Source organism: Rhinichthys klamathensis, unplaced genomic scaffold (assembly GCF_029890125.1).
Source record: "Rhinichthys klamathensis goyatoka isolate OS25496 unplaced genomic scaffold, OSU_Roscu_1.1 h1tg000050l_1, whole genome shotgun sequence".
NCBI lineage: Eukaryota > Metazoa > Chordata > Actinopteri > Cypriniformes > Leuciscidae > Rhinichthys > Rhinichthys klamathensis.
Genome location: NW_026606596.1, coordinates 2,891,412 through 2,911,634, shown reverse-complemented (window position 1 = coordinate 2,911,634; position 20,223 = coordinate 2,891,412). Strand labels below are relative to the sequence as shown.

At 43.4% G+C, this 20,223-nt stretch overlaps 2 protein-coding genes and 2 long non-coding RNA genes across 4 annotated transcripts in view; 2 read left to right on the top strand and 2 right to left on the bottom strand.

The window, feature by feature from the left end:
* slc43a2b (solute carrier family 43 member 2b) overlaps positions 1-20,223 on the bottom strand; it is a 186,837-nt gene that overhangs the window by 14,966 nt on the left and 151,648 nt on the right. The gene's annotated exons all lie outside the window — the stretch shown is intronic.
* LOC130082873 (uncharacterized) lies at positions 791-5,311 on the top strand. Its single transcript, XR_008806797.1, has 6 exons — positions 791-921; positions 1,034-1,142; positions 1,264-1,373; positions 4,318-4,418; positions 4,646-4,855; positions 5,206-5,311. It is a non-coding gene; the product is annotated as an uncharacterized LOC130082873 (long non-coding RNA).
* On the bottom strand, positions 793-18,768 carry hephl1b (hephaestin-like 1b). The gene is made up of 20 exons (XM_056247779.1): positions 18,194-18,768; positions 16,637-16,881; positions 15,380-15,592; positions 14,559-14,756; positions 14,126-14,380; positions 7,888-8,059; positions 7,663-7,802; positions 7,405-7,536; positions 7,111-7,316; positions 6,815-6,959; positions 6,216-6,294; positions 5,179-5,312; positions 4,807-5,014; positions 4,593-4,732; positions 4,361-4,489; positions 4,065-4,171; positions 3,213-3,432; positions 2,793-2,932; positions 995-1,157; positions 793-879 (listed from the first exon to the last, which is right to left on the bottom strand). Exons 1-20 carry the CDS (start codon positions 18,358-18,360, stop codon positions 803-805), a joined length of 3,270 nt encoding a protein of 1,089 aa, XP_056103754.1. The 5' UTR covers positions 18,361-18,768; the 3' UTR covers positions 793-802.
* On the top strand, positions 13,541-15,522 carry LOC130082874 (uncharacterized). The gene is made up of 4 exons (XR_008806798.1): positions 13,541-13,792; positions 14,180-14,350; positions 14,598-14,794; positions 15,391-15,522. It is a non-coding gene; the product is annotated as an uncharacterized LOC130082874 (long non-coding RNA).

The window sequence follows — 20,223 nt, the reverse complement described above, 5'->3', positions numbered from 1 at the left end:
CTTTATCCTAAGACCTTCAAATGAAACTGAAAGCGAATGCTTATTAACATATCTTTGCCCCAGGGTGTTTAAAAAGGACATTCTCTCACTAGGTGGTCTTGCAGTAAGTTTCACATTTGAATGTTGATAGTGGTTTTATTTTGATTTGGCTGTAACTTCAGAATTACACATAAGTAAGCTATTTAACTTTTTTCTTTTAATTTACAATACCGTTAATTTTTTTTGGGTCAGTATCATTTTTGAAAATAATTTTATTTTCATAAATTTTTTTTAATTAATTATTAATAATTAATAATTAATTATTATTAATTAAATTTTTTTAAATTAATCAAAAGTGAATCATTTTCATTGTTACAAAATGTTGTTCTTTTGAACCTTCTATTCATTTAAACAATCTTGGAAAAAGATTTCAAGGTTTCCACAAAAATATTAAGCTGCACGACTGTTTTAGCAAGCAAATTTAGCAGCAAATCAGCATATAAGAATGATTTCTGAAGGATTATGTGACACTGAAGACTGGAGTAATGATGCTGAAAATTCAGCTTTACCTCCATCAAAGGAATAAATCAAATTTTGAAAATGTATTCAAATAGAAAACATCGATTTTAAATTGTAATAATATTTTACAATATTTCTGTGTTAATGTATTTTTGATCAAATAAATGCAGACTTGGTGAGCATATAAGAGACTTTTTTTAAATCATTTAAAAAAATCTCACTGGCCCCTAAACTGTTGAATGGTACAGTGTTAGAAATAAATCAGTTGAAAGTGATTAAGTATAGGCCTATGTCCACCGAAAGATCACCATATCAGCCTGAGCATGAATGTTGTGACCAGTAACCAAAGGATGCTTAAACCTCTCTTCACAGTGCCACCACCTGGAAAAGAAGAACCACAAACATCACATCACTAAACAGTGGGTGAGTCCACTTTTATGAAATAAAGTAAAAGCATAACAGACTGAGCCAATAAACCCCTAAAGCTGTAGCTCACCTGATCGAGGTTTGATGGTAAATGTTGTTTCCATTCCAGCACGGATGTGGTTGGCAACGTGACAGTGCAGAAGCCACGTTCCATTGACCTCTGCCACCATCTCCAACGTCTGAAATGCTCCTGGGATCAGGTCATACACATCAGTACGGTGAGCCTGATCTGTCTGAAAAAGCAGTTTAAGTCATTATAATGGTTGGGTTTCACGAGTTCACACGTACATATAATCAGATAAAGAATATGCATATTTGGGTATTTGCATGCTGTCCGAGAGGGGGGCTCCAAGTTCGGAATTTGGCCCGAACCCAGAGTATTCCCCCCATATCCAGTTAAGAGAGGAGGGGTGTAGGAGGGATGCTGGAAAAACTGGTGTGTGACAGAGGTGAGTCATCTATATACTGTATATACTGTGTATATATAGTATATAGGCCTCCTCTCGTGCTGATTGGGTCGATTATCTGAACATGCTCCTCCCGAACTTTGTTAATAAAACATCATTTAGTGTATGAAAACTACAAAACACACTGCTGTAATATAATTGAAAAATAATTTATTCTATTGCATCTGATTGTGAATATAATTGCATATATAATAGTTGTTAAAGGTGACCTATAATTCAAAATTGAATTTACCTTGGTATAGTCAAATAACAAGAGTTCAGTGCATGGACATGACATAGAGTGAATCTCAAACTGGACTGTTTTCGCGTTCTCATTTAATTCACGTTTATGAAAAACACCCCTGAAAAACGGTCGGTTCTCCACACAATACCGACTGTGACGCAATAGTCGGGATCATTAATATGTACGCCTCCAAATATTTGCATAATGCCAGCCCTCAATGCCAGGCGGAACTGCGCAGCCGAAGCATGGCAGTTGCTCAGTGTGGATGTACACATGAACACAAAAGTATTTTTTAGTTCCTTCATCTGAGCCTCTGAAGAAACAATGGGTTAATTTTATTTTCTCTGGAAATTTCCAAACATTTCACCGACTGTTTCCTCAACTTGGGCCAATACAGAGCTGGCCTCGGATCGAGCTACCAAGCTGATGTGTAATTGTTCAAGTTCAGACAGGTAATCTTTCTCTCAAAATCGTTCAATACTGTTTATGCATCAGTAAGTCAAGCCAGTGACTAAAATATCAGCTTCACATCGTTTCTTTTAGTAGGATGAAAATAATCGTATTTAAATTGTGAACAAATTATATACAGAAAGCGATCAAAGAACAATCTTTCCACACAGCGCGAGTTTATCTGGACACTTGCCAAACTCGTTATGAAATCAATGACGCACGTTACTGCACAACGAAGCTCTTACTGTATTTACATCATCGTGTTTGCATTGGGGAAAGCCTTAGAGAGTGCAGAAACTGCTTTGCAATGATAAGATGTTCATTCTCGCGATCAACACACTGTCATCTGCTCAATGCTCATCACGGCAACATTTTATGTGATGGGAATACATCTAAATACTTTAAAAACATCTCACGATTCGTTAATCTCGATAGCTGTTATAGTAAAAACGTATAATAGCAGTAGTAAAAGTATTCGGGAGAGACTTTCACATGTAAGCCAATCACAGCAGTGGCCGCGGTTCCACTGAATCCCACAGCAGACACGCCCCTTCAAACAGAGTGTTCAAATCAGAGGCTAAAAGCAGGCTAGGAAAAATGCCATTTATTTCTAAATTATGATTATTTTTTATCTAAAAAACATACTAACATTATAAGGGTAACCCAGGAAACATTATAAAATAATTAAAAAAAAACATTCTAGGGCACCTTTAAGCTCATTGCTGCACCTTGTATGTGAAGGTCTCAGCATGAAAATGGACGGTGTGTATGTCCACTTCATTGCCCATCCCAAACAGGTACCAGATCACCCGGTCGCCCTCCACCATTTCCAGGCCATGAAGGTTTGCATAGAGCTTCCCATTGATTCCTGTCAAAAGTGACAGAAAAAACATGCAGTTTGGAATCATGTAATTCTCTGAGACAAAATGAGAATTGTGTACAGTGATTATTATTATTATTTTTTTTATGATGTCTGTCATTTATCTACTTATTTATACTCTGATGTGGAACAGGGATAGTGAATCTCATACAATTCATCCATCATATATCAAACAATGCCTTCTAGTGGTCATAATTTGACTTTTTTGTAGCATTTTACATCAAAATGCATTATTAGGGTTGAGTTGCATTTGGTTGTGACCTCTCACCATACATCTCGTTGCTTTTCTGAAACTCTGCATCTCTCAGAAGAGGTTCTGAGCTGTTATAGTAGGACCGAATGTTTTCTTCCAGGTACCAGGATTTATTCTCATCAAACACCATAAAGAGGAGAGCAAATTCTCTATCCACATCAGTTCTCTGTCTGGCCCGGTTCAGTACACCTCTCCTGCAGATTACTAATGGCCCAATCAGACCACTTGCTGTGTCCTTTAACATATGACAAAAGTCACACACACACAAAAAAAAAATATATATAACCATAATATTTTTATTATATTGTTGTTGTTCAGAATTAATCTTTTTGAATTCCTGGCTGAATGTAGAAGTAGTAGTAATTGTTGTTGTTTTCGTCGTCACAGTCAAAAGCATTATAATAATAATTATTATTATTATTGTCAACTTCAAAAGCCAAAATAAATCGAACAATAGCAATATTTTAGTAACACTTTAAAATAATGTTTAATATGTTAACATGTAACATGAAGTAACAATGAAAAATACAGTATATTCCATACAGTATATTAATTATATAAAAGCATTTATTAATCTTACCCATACATTGTTCAAATCAAAAGTTGTATCTGTTAATATTACTTAATGAACCTGAGGTAACATTAACTAACAATGAACAGTTGTATTTTTATGAAATAATGTTAACAAAGAAATAATAAAATAAATGTAATAAATGCATTGCTCATTAACTAATGTTAATTATTTAGACCTTATTGTACAGTGTTACCAATATTTTTATATTATTTTTGTTCAGAATGAATCAATTTTGATTCCTGACTGAATGTAAACAATAATAATAATTAAGGAATTAAAACTAAGAGCTTTACCTTAACAAAGTCCACAGCTGAGCGGTAGGCAAAAGCAATGCAGTTTGGATCAGACACACCTGGGCCGGATTTCTCTGGAATCATCCACTGGTACTGAGTCTTATTTCCTGCAGTAAAGAGTTTCATTTGCATTCACAACAGGATGCGTCACATGTATAATGGGGGAAACCTAGCAGATTTCTATTTAAAGTCTGATAATGTTCAAAACACATTTAATGAAATCCCTGAAGGTGTCTTTGTATACATTTTACAGTTGAAATAAGGAGTCAAATTGTGGGATTTTCATCTTCCTCTACCTGGCATGACAGCTTCAGGTTTAGAAGTAGAGGTTCTGACTCCATGTGCTTGTATTGAGTAAGGATGACTAGCTTTATTCATGAATGTGATCAGCAAAATCTGGCCAACTTCAGCTCTAATTACAGGTCCTATAAAACACATACATATTTTCAGTAATTCATTCATTCAAATGGGAAAACTGATGTTCAAAATATTAAAAAATAAAGGTGGAACGAAATTGTGATTAGCCACCAAAAATCTCCAAGTGTTTCTCTTGAGGCTGCCTCAGTTTTCTTGTCCTGAAGGTGGCGTCGGTGTATTCTCTATAAACTACTTTCTTATACCTGGAGCCCAGTCTGTTCTTTCCTGTCCCCACAAATAAACTGCCAGGACTGAGACAAGAATCTGGTTACCAAAGCCATTCAAATGCTGCAACCTCTACAAAAGTTGTAGAACATACATCTACCTTTTCTCCTCAGTCGTGTTGAAGTTCTGCAATTCCCAGGTACGATCAGGTGAGTAGTCCCACTGCCTCTCTTCAGCACAGATGAAATACTCCACTATCTGAGACCTTAATACTGAGGGATTCTTATTCCCTGACCCCTTCACTTTATACAGCTGTCTCATCCCACCAACATAGTGATCAGAGACTAGACAGCTCACCTCAAATTCACCTGCAATCATAATCACAATGTGAATTGAACAAAGGAAAATGTTGATTGACAGCATTTGAGCACCAAATCAGCTTATCATCAGCATGAAGGATTACGTGACAGTGAAGACTGAAGTAATGGCTGAAGTAAATATACATCATTTGCTGAAATAACATGGCACTGACCACTGACATCTGGTTGCATGGACACAGTGACTGCAGTGTGTGGGAACAGGCTCAGCGTGTCACGTGTTGTGCCTTGTCTCTGGAACGTGTTGCCTTGGAAGTAAATACCATGCATGTCTATCTCTGTGCCAAGCAGGGGCGGACTGGCCATCTGTGTGATCTGGAGAATCACAGAACGGCCGGTACTCCAGGACGGCCGGTGGGCCGGCCCACCACCCGCCACACACGCAGTCACAGACATCCCAAGTCTCCCGGAAGTTCCCCGCATATTTATAGCGGCTCACTGATGCCCGCAAATTAGTTAAAATCTCTCGGAATCTAGAGCGAATAAGAGTGCGCATGCGTAGCGCGCGCACGGCAGAAAGAGGGAGCGAGCTAGAGACCTTGCGTGTGTGTGCTAGTGTGCGCGTGTGCCTCACGAAGCGCATGTAAGGACCCAACCAATCAAGTGCGGGCGGGCTTTTATCTCTACTACTGACGAACCGAATTAATCAGAAATTACTTTGCAAGTTACTTGCTAGGGATGATGTTAGGAAGTGATATTCAGCTTGCTACATTTTTAATGATTACAGTAGTTAAAACAGCTAAACTTCAACATTTTAGCTGTAAAATGCCACATGCAGTAGCTAATATTAAGAAATATGTTGTGCTTTTACTTTTAAAAATGTTGGTAACGTTACAGTTAATGCTTACAAACTTTGAAGATTTTGAATACAGAAGTTACATTTGTAATGGTGTAGCCTATTTTCATTTAGATGTGGGATTATTATTTGTGCAGTAGCTAAGATTAATTACTGCATAAATTAATTAAGATTATTAAGTAATAAATTCATTTTAAGACAGCATGGAATAGATTGTATAATTTGCTGTTAGCTAGGTATAGTATTATGAGCCACAATTAAAGTCTTGTGACACTCATGCCAGGCGGCAGGCGTTATTGTTGTTGTTGTCGAGTTTCCGCGCGCCGATTGCTTTGGGCCGGGCCTAGTCAAAGTCCAGGGCCGTTTTTTAGTCCCAGTCCGTCCCTGGTGCCAAGTCCCATGAGATGCCATCTTACCCTGGACTCCTTCTTCATCTCAAGGCCAGGCAGGTTCCCATACATAAAGCCATTCACAGCTGCATTACACACAAAAAATAACAGGGTGTGTAAGAAGGACCCTGAATGGAATTTAAAACTTTCGGCTGATTTGTAAAATTATTAGTTGACCATTACACTGGGTCTGCAACTTTCTTAAATAGGGGTTCTGATTCTTAAGCCAAAAATATGCTTAATTTGTCCGTTTACCACTACGACTTGTGCATAGCATGCGTATGTAAAATTATTTGTAACCTTCAGAATCTGTTTGAGAATGAAGTCGTTTGCACATGTGCCCCGAATAAACTGCTTGAAGAAGATAAAATACCAATTAAAAACAACAGAAGAAGAATGTGAGAGGAGCAAAATGGAGGTATGAAGATATCCGTGTTTGTAGAAGTATAAAGATGAACAACGTGCTGTCCTCTCCAGGTCAGGTGAAATATCACAAATAAGTCACAGTGCGAATACCGGTACGTCAATTTCATGGTCAGATATGTATAGGCTACACCAAAATGAAGCATATCCCAGGCAGACAGCATGTAAGGTGAGTGTAAATACCATGCATTTTATTGCTCTCCTGAAACTCCAAATTCTCTGAGTCTGATTCATTGGTGTCATAGGTTTCAATGTTCTGTTCCAAGTACCAGCTGAGATTTTCATCTAACACAGAAAACAGCAGAAAAAACTCCCGATCCACATCTTTCTGTAAGAAAAATTATATTACAGATAAAAAGTAATATTGGTCAATAAAATAATTGGAACACTTTATTTTAAGGTGACGTAGTTACACGTTACTACATATTATTTTGAATCTCTCCTTTTATTTGATTAAGAACATTTGATTCTCATATTACCTGAGCACCATTGGAATTCAGTGCATCTTTCTTACACACCAGCAGGGGGCCTATGAGACCAGAGTTGGTGTCTCTGACTGGATCACTGGAGGAGAAGTACAGGTAGGAAATACAGGGTGGGTCACTTTCAGATGGTCCCTCCTTTAACAGCCACCTGTAGGTGAACGTTTCACCTGGCTTAACCTGATATCCTTTCCTCTTTATACCTACAATACATCAAGACATTTATTTTACTGGGACAAAACAAACCTTTTGATTGACACATTAGCCAGATGGTGTGAAAAAAAGTCTCACCGTCTTGATAAAAGACACCCTCAAAGGATTTGTCATACTGAAGACCATGTGGCTGGATACTGTAGATTCTGTCAGCCTTGTTCATAAACATCACCTGAAGGGTGTCTCCAACCTCAGCTCTCAGAACTGGACCTACAGACACCATGATGTAAATGTGACAGAAAGGTTCGGATCAAATTTATGAAACACTTTTGATCTAACCAAGGTTGAAAATGTTATTTAGTGTATAATTGTTTAAATCCACATGAAGAAGCTTACCCAAAATGCCTAGATGTGTCTCAGCACTGGTTTCCTTTCTCTTTAAAGTGAAACTCTTATCTGTATATTCTTTGTACACCACTTTCCAATACTTTCCACCAAGTCGGCCACCATCCATCCCGAAGAACACCTCTGAAAAGCTAAGGATGACCAAGAATTTGTCAAAAACAAAAACTTTAATAAACTAATTGCAGTGCATGTCTGAATTATAATCAGATTTTCAACCTCCCAGGTTTGGTCAGCGACTCATTGGTCCGTTGATCCATCCCTGATGGTGCGTAGTCCCACCGAACCTTCTCAGCAGCAATGAAATACTTCCTAATCTTCGCATTGAGAGGAACTGTGGAGTTTATCTTATCCCTGCAGGACGAGACTTTGAACAGGGCCTCCATACCAGCTGTGGAAGACAACATGGAAGAGCCCTGTATGTCACGGTATACTATTCTCTGGTTCCTTCTTGTCTCGTGTTTATGTTGTTGTGTGAATGCACGTGCGTAGTGGGCGTGAGTGTTGTGACATTACCTGATCCGCTCCAGCTGATCATCATTATCACCGCCAGCTGCAGTCCATTTCCTCACCCTATTTATACTCACTGGTTTTTGTCCTCTTTGTCAGATCGTTGTTTGATGTCTCCTGTGTCGGTGTTCCAGTCTTGTCATCCCGCTCGTCCGGTGTTCGTGTTTCTTCGTGGGTTCGTCATCGTCTGTGGATTATCGTTTGGGTTGTGTGGATTCCGTCTTCAGTGTTCACCACTTCACGGTTCCTGTCTTCACCACTGACCATCGAAGTCCCTGCGCCATCGTTCCACGCCCGTGTCATTGTTTGTCTCAATTCTGTCATTAAACTGAGTTTACTTGCTATTGCTTCCAGTGTTCTGTGACCCGCCATGACAGAACGATCTGACCAAACCATGGAAGCAGCGAGTGTGCCATCGTCTTCGTTGGAGGATTTCATTCGGCACAGCATACGAAGGATGGATTCCCAGGAGAGGAATTTGAATGACACGGGTCGTGCGGTACAATCTTTGGTGGCGCAGGTGTCCGAGCTTACCCAACAGATCCAACAACTACGAGCTCCCACTGCGCCACCCGCACCAGCCGTTCCCCCCACACCACCAGAGGTCCAGCATCGGTCTGAGCCCCGCCTACCGGCTCCGGAGGCTTATTCCGGGGACTCAAAGTACTGCAGAGCTTTCCTGACACGATGCTCGATGCATTTTGCTCTGCAACCCAGAACCTTTCAGACTGAACAGGCAAAGGTAGCGTTCGTCCTGACTCTCCTGACGGGAAAGGCGGCGCTATGGGGAACGGCGGTGTGGGAGAACCAAGACCTATGCTGCGCCTCGTTCCACGCACTCTCCACCGAAATCCGACGAGTCTTCGATCGCGCCGTCGCGGGGAGAGAGGCCGCCAGGGTTTTGGCCGACCTGCATCAGGGAGAGAGGTCGGTCGCGGATTTTTCCATCGAGTTCCGGACCCTGGCGGCCGAATGCCAATGGAACGAGGAGGCGCAGTGGGACATGTTCCTGCATGGGTTGGCTGACCGCGTCCAGAGGGAGATCTACGCCCTGGACCTCCCCACATCTTTAAATGGGCTGATCGAGTTAGCACTGCGGGTGGACGCTCGACTCTCACGTTCACCCGCACACCGGAAGGAGCCGAGGGTCCATGGTCCAGCGGCAGGGACGCGGTCAGTCCCGTCTACGATCACGAACCCATGCAGGTGGGGCGAGCTCGGCTTTCCCGGGAGGAGAGGGAAAGGCGGAGGTCCCAGGGCCTTTGCCTCTACTGCGGTGGCACGGGACATTTCGCATACAACTGCCCGGTAAAAGGTCAAGCCCGATAGTAAGTATGAGGCTACTATCGGGTGGGATCTCCGCCAAGAAGACCTCATCCACATCTACCCTCCTCCCGGTAAGACTAAGATGGTCAGTCCACCAGCACGACTGTAGAGCACTTTTGGACTCCGGGGCGGAAGGTAATTTCATGGACAAATCATTTGCACTCAAGTTTCAGATTCCCCTCAAGCCCCTCACTCACAGGATTGCAGTACATGCACTTAATGGTCAAGAACTTCCCACTATTTCATTCACGACTGAAGACATCACCCTCATCACATCTGGCAACCACACTGAGACTATTTTTTTTTACATACTGGATTCACCCCTCGCACCTCTTGTTCTTGGACACCCCTGGCTCATCCACCACAATCCCCGTATAGACTGGCAGCAAAGAACTGTGCTGGAGTGGAGCAAGGAATGTCATAAGTCCTGTCTTGTGTCTGCTTGTTCGTCTGTTCCTGTTTTTGTGTTTCAGGAGGAAGCGGGGGATTTGTCTAACGTGCCCAGGGAGTACCTGGACCTGAAGGAAGTGTTTAGTAAGTCTCGTGCTGCTTCTCTTCCTCCGCATCGTCCCTATGACTGTGCCATAGATTTACTGCCAGGTAAGTCTCCGCCTAAGGGCAAGTTATACTCACTGTCTGTTCCGGAGAGGGAGGCCATGGAGAAATATATTTCTGATTCTCTAGCAACCAAGTTCATTCGCCCTTCCTCTTCTCCAGCGGGGGCGGGGTTCTTTTTTGTGGGGAAAAAGGATGGTTCTCTGCGACCTTGTATCGATTACCGGGGGTTGAACAACATCACGGTAAAGAATACTTATCCTTTGCCGTTGATGTCTTCAGCCTTCGAGAGGTTGCAGGGAGCTTCCGTCTTCACGAAATTGGACTTACGTAACGCATATCATTTGGTTCGCATTAGGGAGGGGGATGAGTGGAAGACTGCGTTTAACACCCCCAGGGGGCACTTTGAATATTTGGTTATGCCGTTCGGGCTGTCCAACTCCCCCGCGGTCTTCCAGGCACTCGTCAATGACGTGCTGCGAGATATGATAGATCAGTTCATATATGTTTACCTGGATGACATATTGATTTTTTCATCTTCTCTCCAGGAACATGTGCAGCACGTCCGACGAGTGCTTCAGAGGTTGCTAGAGAATGGGCTTTTTGTCAAGGCGGAGAAATGCAAATTTCATGCACAGTCTGTTCCTTTCCTAGGGCACATCATTTCGTCTGAAGGAGTGCGTATGGATCCGGAAAAGGTTAAGGCTGTGGTCGAGTGGCCAAGCCCAGATTCCCGTAAGGCCCTACAGAGGTTTCTGGGCTTCGCCAATTTCTACCGGCGTTTTATTCGTAATTTCAGCCAACTAGCCGCGCCTCTGACTGCCTTGACCTCACCCAGAACTGCGTTCAGGTGGACAGACACAGCGGAAGCTGTGTTTGCCAAACTGAAAGGCCGCTTTGTTTCAGCCCCCATCCTTATTGCCCCTGATTCTTCACGTCAGTTCGTGGTGGAGGTCGATGCGTCAGAGGTGGGGGTAGGTGCAGTGCTATCCCAACGCTCTCCTACAGACGACAAGATGCATCCCTGCGCGTTTTTGTCTCATCGCTTGTCCCCAGCCGAACGTAATTACGACATCGGTAACAGGGAGTTGTTGGCAGTCAAAGTAGCGTTGGAGGAGTGGCGTCACTGGTTAGAAGGGTCGGGGGTACCTTTTATCGTCTGGACTGATCATAAGAATCTAGAATACATTAGAACGGCTAAAAGACTGAACTCCAGGCAGGCTCGGTGGGCACTTTTTTTCGGCCGTTTTGACTTTACTCTCTCGTACCGCCCGGGTTCTAAAAACATCAAACCCGATTCATTATCTCGTATTTTTGAGCCTTCCGAACGCCCGTCTACTCCCGAGTGCATTTTACCCGAAACCATATTTGTTTCCACACTCACATGGGAGGTCGAATCGAAGGTCAAGTCGGCCTTAGAAGGGGTAACGCCTCCGCCCGGTTGCCCACCGAATCGTTTATTTGTGCCGGAGGGATTACGGTCCGACGTCATTCAGTGGGGTCATTGCTCCAACGTGGCTTGTCATCCAGGAGTCAACCGAACCGGCTTCTTGGTTAAGCAACGATTTTGGTGGCCACTTATGGCTCGTGACGTCCACAGCTTTGTCTTGGCTTGCTCAGTTTGTGCCACTGGTAAGACTTCTAATCGACCCCCAGATGGGTTACTCCAACCGCTGCCAGTCCCTTCGAGACCCTGGTCCCACATCGCGCTAGATTTTATTACCGCCCTCCCGCCCTCCCAGGGTAACACAGTCGTTTTGACCGTGGTGGACCGGTTCTCGAAGGCGGCTCACTTTATTCCCTTACCCAAATTACCCTCAGCTAAGGAGACAGCGTTGACTGTCGTAGATCACGTCTTTCGGTTACATGGCCTCCCGGTGGACGTGGTCTCCGACAGGGGACCCCAGTTTGTGTCCAAATTTTGGCGAGAGTTTTGTAGATTACTGGGTGCGACGGTTAGTCTGTCCTCAGGGTTCCATCCCCAGAGCAATGGCCAAACTGAGAGAGCCAACCAAGACCTGGAAAGGGCGTTACGGTGCGTGGTTTCCAAGAATCCTTCCTCATGGAGCCAACAACTATCCATGGTGGAGTACGCCCACAACACGTTACCGGTGTCGTCCACGGGCCTTTCTCCGTTTGAGGCTAGTTTAGGTTACCAGCCACCTATTTTTCCTAGTCTGGAATCCGAGGTCGCGGTCCCCTCTGCTCACGCCTTCGTCCAGAGGTGTCACCGTACCTGGACTAGAGCCCGTGAGACTCTACTCCAGGTGGGGGCGCGCACCAAGGCCAAGGCCGATCGCCACCGGTCAAGGCCTCCCGTATACATCGTCGGTCAAAAAGTGTGGCTTTCTACCAGAAACATTCCTCTCCGCTCCGTCTCCAATAAGCTTGCTCCCAAATTCATTGGCCCGTTCACTGTCACCAAGATCATTAGTCCGGTGGCAGTCCGCCTCAATTTACCTCCGGCGTACAGGAGAGTTCATCCCGTCTTCCACGTATCCAAAATTAAGCCCGTGTTTCATTCGCACATTAATCCGCCAGTCCCGGTTCCCCCCCCCCCGCCGCGACTCGTAGATGGGGAGACCACTTATTCGGTCAACCGTATTCTGGACTCTAGGCGGACGGGGACGCGGATTCCAGTACTTGGTGGACTGGGAAGGTTACGGTCCGGAGGAGAGAAGTTGGGTACCTGCTAGAGACATCCTGGATCACTCCCTTATCGATGTTTACAATCGACAGGTAAGGAGTTCTGAGAACGCCAGGAGGCGTTCTTAGGAGGAGGGGTACTGTCACGGTATACTATTCTCTGGTTCCTTCTTGTCTCGTGTTTATGTTGTTGTGTGAATGCACGTGCGTAGTGGGCGTGAGTGTTGTGACATTACCTGATCCGCTCCAGCTGATCATCATTATCACCGCCAGCTGCAGTCCATTTCCTCACCCTATTTATACTCACTGGTTTTTGTCCCCTTTGTCAGATCGTTGTTTGATGTCTCCTGTGTCGGTGTTCCAGTCTTGTCATCCCGCTCGTCCGGTGTTCGTGTTTCTTCGTGGGTTCGTCATCGTCTGTGGATTATCGTTTGGGTTGTGTGGATTCCGTCTTCAGTGTTCACCACTTCACGGTTCCTGTCTTCACCACTGACCATCGAAGTCCCTGCGCCATCGTTCCACGCCCGTGTCATTGTTTGTCTCAATTCTGTCATTAAACTGAGTTTACTTGCTATTGCTTCCAGTGTTCTGTGACCCGCCATGACACTGTAACCTTCTGTGTAGACAGCATGTAAAGCTTTTTGAAGATATAGACAGAATTTTAATAACAGCATTTTAGCAAAAATATATTTTAATATATTTTAATAATCAAGACAATAATGGTAGCACAAAGTAGTTACATTACTTTAGCTTAAATAAGGCTAAAAATCCTGTACAATCTGGGTGGCTAATCTTTTATTAGGTTTTCAATCTTTTAGATGCAATAGAACCCCAAATATAATCATTCTCAGGAGCAGCTATATATTTTCATTTATGAAGACTTAATTTATACTCACTTAAATAGCCAGGTATATTATGCAATATACCAGTATAAAATATTATTTGGAAAATATTTGAGGTTTTTAGTGTCCTTTTTAAAACACCTGCCGCCCATGCCAGAGACACCGGTTTGAATCCCGCTTTGAGCGGATCGAGTAGAACCGGAGGGGTTACATTGGTGCCGTGACCCAGATGGGAATTTAGGGGGGTGAGTGTAACTGATGCCAGATAGTAAGATCTGTGTGAATAAACCTTACTCCCCTGGCCTCAAGAGGTGCACTAGAGACGGACGCTATAGAGACTGTGGTCTTTAGTGTCCTTGTTTGCTCGCCCGCCTCCCATGCAGAGATGGCAGTTCGAATCCTGCTTGGAGCGGGTCGAGTAAAACAGGAGGGATTACACTAATACATATGCACGTTCTAGAGTAAACAAACTATCAAAAAGCCAACTAGCTTTTTTTAACTGAAGCAGGACTAATTTCCATTACTACAACTGCCTTATTATGTTATCCTGTTATCAAAGAACACTCCTCAAAGTTTACCTTTCAGATGATCGTTCACTTGGCAGTTCAAGAGCCATGTCCCTATTGTCATAGGCACCATCTCTGCAGTGGCAAAAGTAGCAGAAAACAGACTCAGGACATCCACGCGGTGCCCGCGGTCTAGGAGTGTGTGTCCGTGAAAATAAGCAGAGTGAACGTCGATCTCGTTGCCCATGCCAAAGAGATGCAAAGCAACTGTGTTGTTTTGGCAAAACTCAATGCCTGGTAGGTTGCCGTACATGTATCCATTTATGGCTAAACATGGATAATAAAAAAAAGTACTTAATAACTCAAACTGTGTACATTAGCTATGTCACAAAACAGCTCTATAGGTTCAGGAATTTTCATACAATTAACGCACCACAGCACTTTTTTTCTTTAACGTCTGGACAGCCACAATTTTAGTTCATACAGTCAATTGTCAGGTGCATACCATGCATCATGTTGGATTCCTGGAAATCTTCTCTAGCAGGATCCACACCATCTGGATCAGAGCAGAAGGTCTGGACGTTCTCTTTCAGGTACCAGCTGATGTTCTCATCCACCACACTAAACATAAGGATTAAATCCTGTTCTACATCAGCACGTTGCACTTGATGGTGGTCTGAAGTGGACACAGCATGCAGGGTTCCTGAGGCCGGCATTTGGATTTGGCAATCAAAGGATAAGGTAAGAAAAAAAAAGCTAATAAAGATCAGAGGTAAAAATCCAAAGGCACATTTCATTTTTTTATTTTAAATATATTTTTAAAACTTATATTAAATATTAACTTAATTTTAGAGAGAAACTTGGAAATGGCTTTATATAACATTATAGCCATAATAACATTTATCAACTGTAGTATTGTAGTACTGGAAATAAATAGGAGCAAAAATAAATATATTTTTTTTACCATTAAACAATTATGCAATTAAGGATACTTACAAACCCTTCACTGAAAGTGTAACTTAAAAAAATGCAAGGACTTATTCTTAACAAAATTTTATTTTTTAATTCATCCCAGAGGTAAAAATACAGAAGTGCATTATATATATATTTTTTATATTAAATGCACCCATTTACATTTAAGGAGGAACATAAAGAGGAAATGTTCTTTACCATAATAACATTTATTAATTGTAGTAGCTATTAATTGACCTTTATCTAAAATGCTTTGCAGTTAACTAAAAATATCACAGGGAGCTACATTTCAGGGCTAAGTTTTCATAAAAATATAGTTTTGCTAGGAATGAATTATTAGAATGTCTGCTTTACCTTTCTTACAGGTGAGAAGGGCTCCAATAAGCCCGGAGGAAATGTCTTGTGAGGCGCTGACATGGGAGTGGTAGGCCCAGGTCAGGCAGTTGGCATCACCCTTTTGAGGAGCATAATCTGGCTTTACAGTCCAGGTATATGTGAAGTTTCCCCCTAGTGGAACCCCATCATCATTCTTCAGAGTGTCTGAGGTTCTGTCTGGATACAGCGCACCTAGTGCAGACAGGATTCGATAACAGGAGAAAGTCCACACAATTAAAAATAGCACCTTTGAAATGATTAAAAATACACTGATGAGCCAAAACATTAAAAGCGAATATCATTGACCATCTGCTAACAAGGCCATATATTAAGGTCAGGATATTAGATGGTAAACAAACAATCAGTTCACTTAATCAATGTGTTGGATGCATCAGAAATGGGCCAGAATAAAGATCTGAGCGACCAAATTGTTATGGCAAGGCGACTGGGTCAGAGTATCTGAAACGGCGAGGCTTGTGGGTTGTTCCCAGTCAGCAGTGGTGAGAATTTACCAACAGTGGTGTTGGGCGCCCAAGGCTCATCAATGCACGAAGGTTATCCCATCTGGTCCGAGCCAACAGAAGGTTTACTTTGGCACAAGTCACACAAAATTATAATGATGGTTATGGAGGGAATGTGTCAAAATACATGCTGCATATCTGAGTGCCAATGATGACCCCCGTCCACCGTCGAAAGCAAATATGCTAGGCACGTGAGTGTCGCAACTGGACATTGCAGTATTGGAAGAAGGTCGCCTGGTCCGATGAGTCCCATTTTCTTTTACATCACATGGACGGCCGTGTACATGTACGCCATTTACTTAAGGGAATTGATGGCACCAGAAAGCACTGTGACAAAGACAAGCCGTTGGAGGGAGTGTGATGCTTTGGGCAATGTTCTGCTGGGAATCCCTGGGTTCGGTCATTCATGTGGATGTAAGTTTGACACGTGCCACCTAAACATTGCTGCAGACCAGGTACACCCTTTCATGACAATGGTGTTCCCTAGTGGAAGTGGCCTCTTTCAGCAGGATAATGCACCCTGCCACATTGCACACATTGTTCAGGAATGAACATCTGTGGGATGTCTTGATGCCTGATACTACAGGACAACTTAAGGGTACTCGTAGCCTTGGCGGGTGGGCGCTGTTTTTGGCATTACGCGGAGGACCAAAAGCATATTAGGGAGGTGCTGTTTTGGCGCATTTAAGAAGTGAATGAGAGAAAGAGGTTTTACCTTCTGAATCTTTTGCATAGAAGACACCATGCGGATGCATGGAGTAACGTCTGGAGGCAAAGTTCTTCAGGTGCACAATGAGGATATCATGGACCTCTGCCCTCAGTATGGGGCCCAGATAGCCCAGCCAAGCAGGTTTGGGGATCTCTTGAGAATAAGAAGCATCTGTGTACTGCCTGTATATCGCCTTTTTGTACACACTGCCAATCCGCTGAGACCCGCGCTGCAGAGATGCTGATGCATACCTGGGCCATGAGAAATAAGAGGTGTTTTTTTTATTGTTTTTCTACTGTTATTATAATGGGATGATAATAAATGGCGGAGATTATTGGAAAATTTGAAAATGAACTCAAATTTGAAAATAAATAGGAAATTCAAAGTAACTTAACTTCAATAAATAGATTACACTCTTAGAATAAAGGTTCAGTGCGTTTGTACTGTATAGAACCTTAGGGTTCTTGACTCAATTTTAAAGAACCTTTTATACAAAAATTGTTCTATATAAGGATAATAATTAATATAATTTAATTAAAATTAAAAACGAATTAAAACAAAATGATCCCATGATGCATGATGGGAACCCTTAAATGTTCTATTTATGAAGCACCTGACAGAACCCTTCAAGTTTCTATGAACCTTTTCTTAAGAGTGCACACTTACCAAAATAAAGATTACTAAAGGAGGTTTTTGAAGCAATGCCTTTAGGTTCCCCAAAGAACCTTAAAGTGAACAGTACTTACTAAAACCTATTTATTTTTTCTCAATGTAAAGAACATTTTAATAATGTACATTTTTCACCTTTTTACTTTGACCATTAAACAATTAAATTTTAGATAAGTATAAATCCTTCACTGAAAAGTGTTAAAAACCTGCTTTGTTAAATGAGAAATGAATTTCTAATTACTGATACTCAAAAAATCCAAAGTATTCTCAACATAAATAAACAAATATTTAAATTCACACACACACACTTTTATTCAGTGTGTGAATCTCAAGGATGAAAATGTCCGGTTGGGCACTGGTACCAGGAAAAGTAAACTATATCAAATACATTCATCCAAATTAATACAGCTATATCAAATGACCAGATATTATCTAGAAAAAGTCGGTCCTCAAAACTGTCTGGGTAAACAAGAGACTCGTGAGAGCCGCCACAGAAAGGCTACCGAGTTCATTGAGAACAGAGTAGAGTGCACCAGCATGCATGGAAGGATGCCACAAAAAAAGAAAAAACACTCAAAAAGATTCATGTGAAGGCATGTCTGGATCCCTCCCCACCCATTGTCTAAAGATATATCATAACTATAAGATGTAAAGGAAAATAAACTTATTAATAATGAAATGTAATTTAAAAACATCACATTGAGCTAAATGTATGTGTATGTGGTATATACCTTAAGCTATATATATATATATATATATAGCCTCTATATATATCATATATATCATATATTAAAACTATTTATAATAAATAAGGATATATAAAAATGTACAATATTGCCATGTTTCAATCAGATTAATAACTTATAATTAATGAAGAATATATATAAATCTCACTCATCCACCGCAATAGGTTTCCCATTTATCAGATTCTGGCCGCTCGGTGCGTAATTCCAGTTTTCCTCTTGAATCCCAATGTAGAAGGTTCTGTTGTTTCCAGACGCTTGTGCTATCACAGCACAAAAGATGCTCAAGCTTCTCAAACAGTTCCAGAAAGTACCCATAGTCTCAGGGACACAAGTGTCTTGCTAGAATCCTCAAATGATTCTCAACAGGAACGTTCTGTCTGTGTGGTCCCTCGTTATTGCAACAGCAAAGAAATTTAAGATGACCAGTCATGAGCCATGATGACAGCCTTCAGGGATTCACACACCCATGAAATTTATGGGAAGCCCTTCGTTGCCGGAAGAATCCATCTGAAACGGCTCGCTGTATAGTTTCTAGTTGGTCATTAGCTCAAACTAATCATTATGGGGCAAACTGGTAAACCATCTTGGAAAAGCAATAAACAAACTACAAGATGGTCACACCAGTTTAAAAGTGGTCAAGATGAGTTTTGGAGCATGGTAGCTGGATAACCAGTTAACGACCAGCTTGCACCAGCTAATGACCAGCTAGAAACCGCAGCTATCATGTTCCAAAACACAGATACAGGGTTTAAGCATGTCTTGAATATCCATAATTGCATTTCAATTGCTTTTTTGAGGGTCAGTGTAAGAATTTGAATAATAAACTGAAATACCTGCTATTTGTTACATGTATGTCCTGTGTTGCCCCCGTTCTTTGTGTATTTGGTTCAGTCCTGTTTCCAGTTTCCCGCTCCTCGTTAGTGTTTAGTTTATTCACCTGTGTCTAGTTCATTTGCCCCAGCTGTGCCTTGTTTCCCTAATCTGTTCTCTGTGTATGTAAACCCTGTGTTCTCCCTCACTCCTTGTCGGTTCTCGTTCGTATGTACGTTTGTGTATGGTGTGTTACTGTCCCCCGTGATCCTTGTTTTGTTATTTAGTAAAGTATATTTGAATTGGACCTGTTGACTGCTGCTTCTCCTTCAACCTGCACCACACCCGTAACAGAAGAACCGACCAAAAAGGAAAAGGAAAAAAAGAAGAGGAAGATGGAGATCTGGGAGCTCGCGGGACAGATCACGGCTTTGGCGCTGGATAGCCGTGATCTGTTCCACTTTACCTGGGGCTTTGTTCCACTCGCTGCCTCCTGCTCGCTGGGCGATGAGATAATCAAGGCGTGTTACCGGCGAGGGGCCAAGGTGGTCGACCCAAGGGAACTTCCAGATCTCTCTGGTCTGGACTGGAGAGAGGCACTCTCCAGATGTCTGGAGAGCTTTCTCCCATGGCACGCCGTGTCCGCACCGCTGGTTCCGTCCAGCCCAGCCAAGCCCGCACCGCTGGTTCCGTCCAGCCCAGCCAAGCCCTCATCGCTGGTTCCGTCCAGCCCAGCCAAGCCCGCACCACTGGTTCCGTCCAGCCCAGCCGAGCCTTCACAGCTGGTCACGTCCAGCCCTGCCGAGCCTGAGCTTCCCTGCAGCCCTGCCGAGCCTGAGCTTCCCTGCAGCCCTGCCGAGCCTGAGCTTCCCTGCAGCCCTGCCGAGCCTGAGCTTCCCTGCAGCCCTGCCGAGCCTGAGCTTCCCTGCAGCCCTGCCGAGCCTGAGCTTCCCTGCAGCCCTGCCGAGCCTGAGCTTCCCTGCAGCCCTGCCGAGCCGGAGCTTCCCTGCAGCCCTGCCGAGCCGGAGCTTCCCTGCAGCCCTGCCGAGCCGGAGCTTCCCTGCAGCCCTGCCGAGCCGGAGCTTCCCTGCAGCCCTGCCGAGCCGGAGCTTCCCTGCAGCCCTGCCGAGCCGGAGCTTCCCTGCAGCCCTGCCGAGCCGGAGCTTCCCTGCAGCCCTGCCGAGCCGGAGCTTCCCTGCAGCCCTGCCGAGCCGGAGCTTCCCTGCAGCCCTGCCGAGCCGGAGCTTCCCCGCACGCCTGCCGAGCCGGAGCTTCCCCGCGCGTCTGCCGAGCCAGAGCCTTCTCCGCTGGTCCCGTCCAGTCCTCCCGAGCCTTCTCCGCTGGTCCCGTCCAGTCCTCCCGAGCCTT

Coding starts and splice junctions, on each gene's coding strand:
- hephl1b (XM_056247779.1), bottom strand. CDS start 18,360: ATGGGTACTTTCTGGAACTGTTTGAGAAGCTTGAGCATCTTTTGTGCT. Junction 8,060..14,125: donor AGTGAACGATCATCTGAAAG/GTAAACTTTGAG, acceptor TGTCTTCCACAG/CTGGTATGGAGGCCCTGTTC. Junction 7,803..7,887: donor TCGCTGACCAAACCTGGGAG/GTTGAAAATCTG, acceptor GGTCATCCTTAG/CTTTTCAGAGGTGTTCTTCG.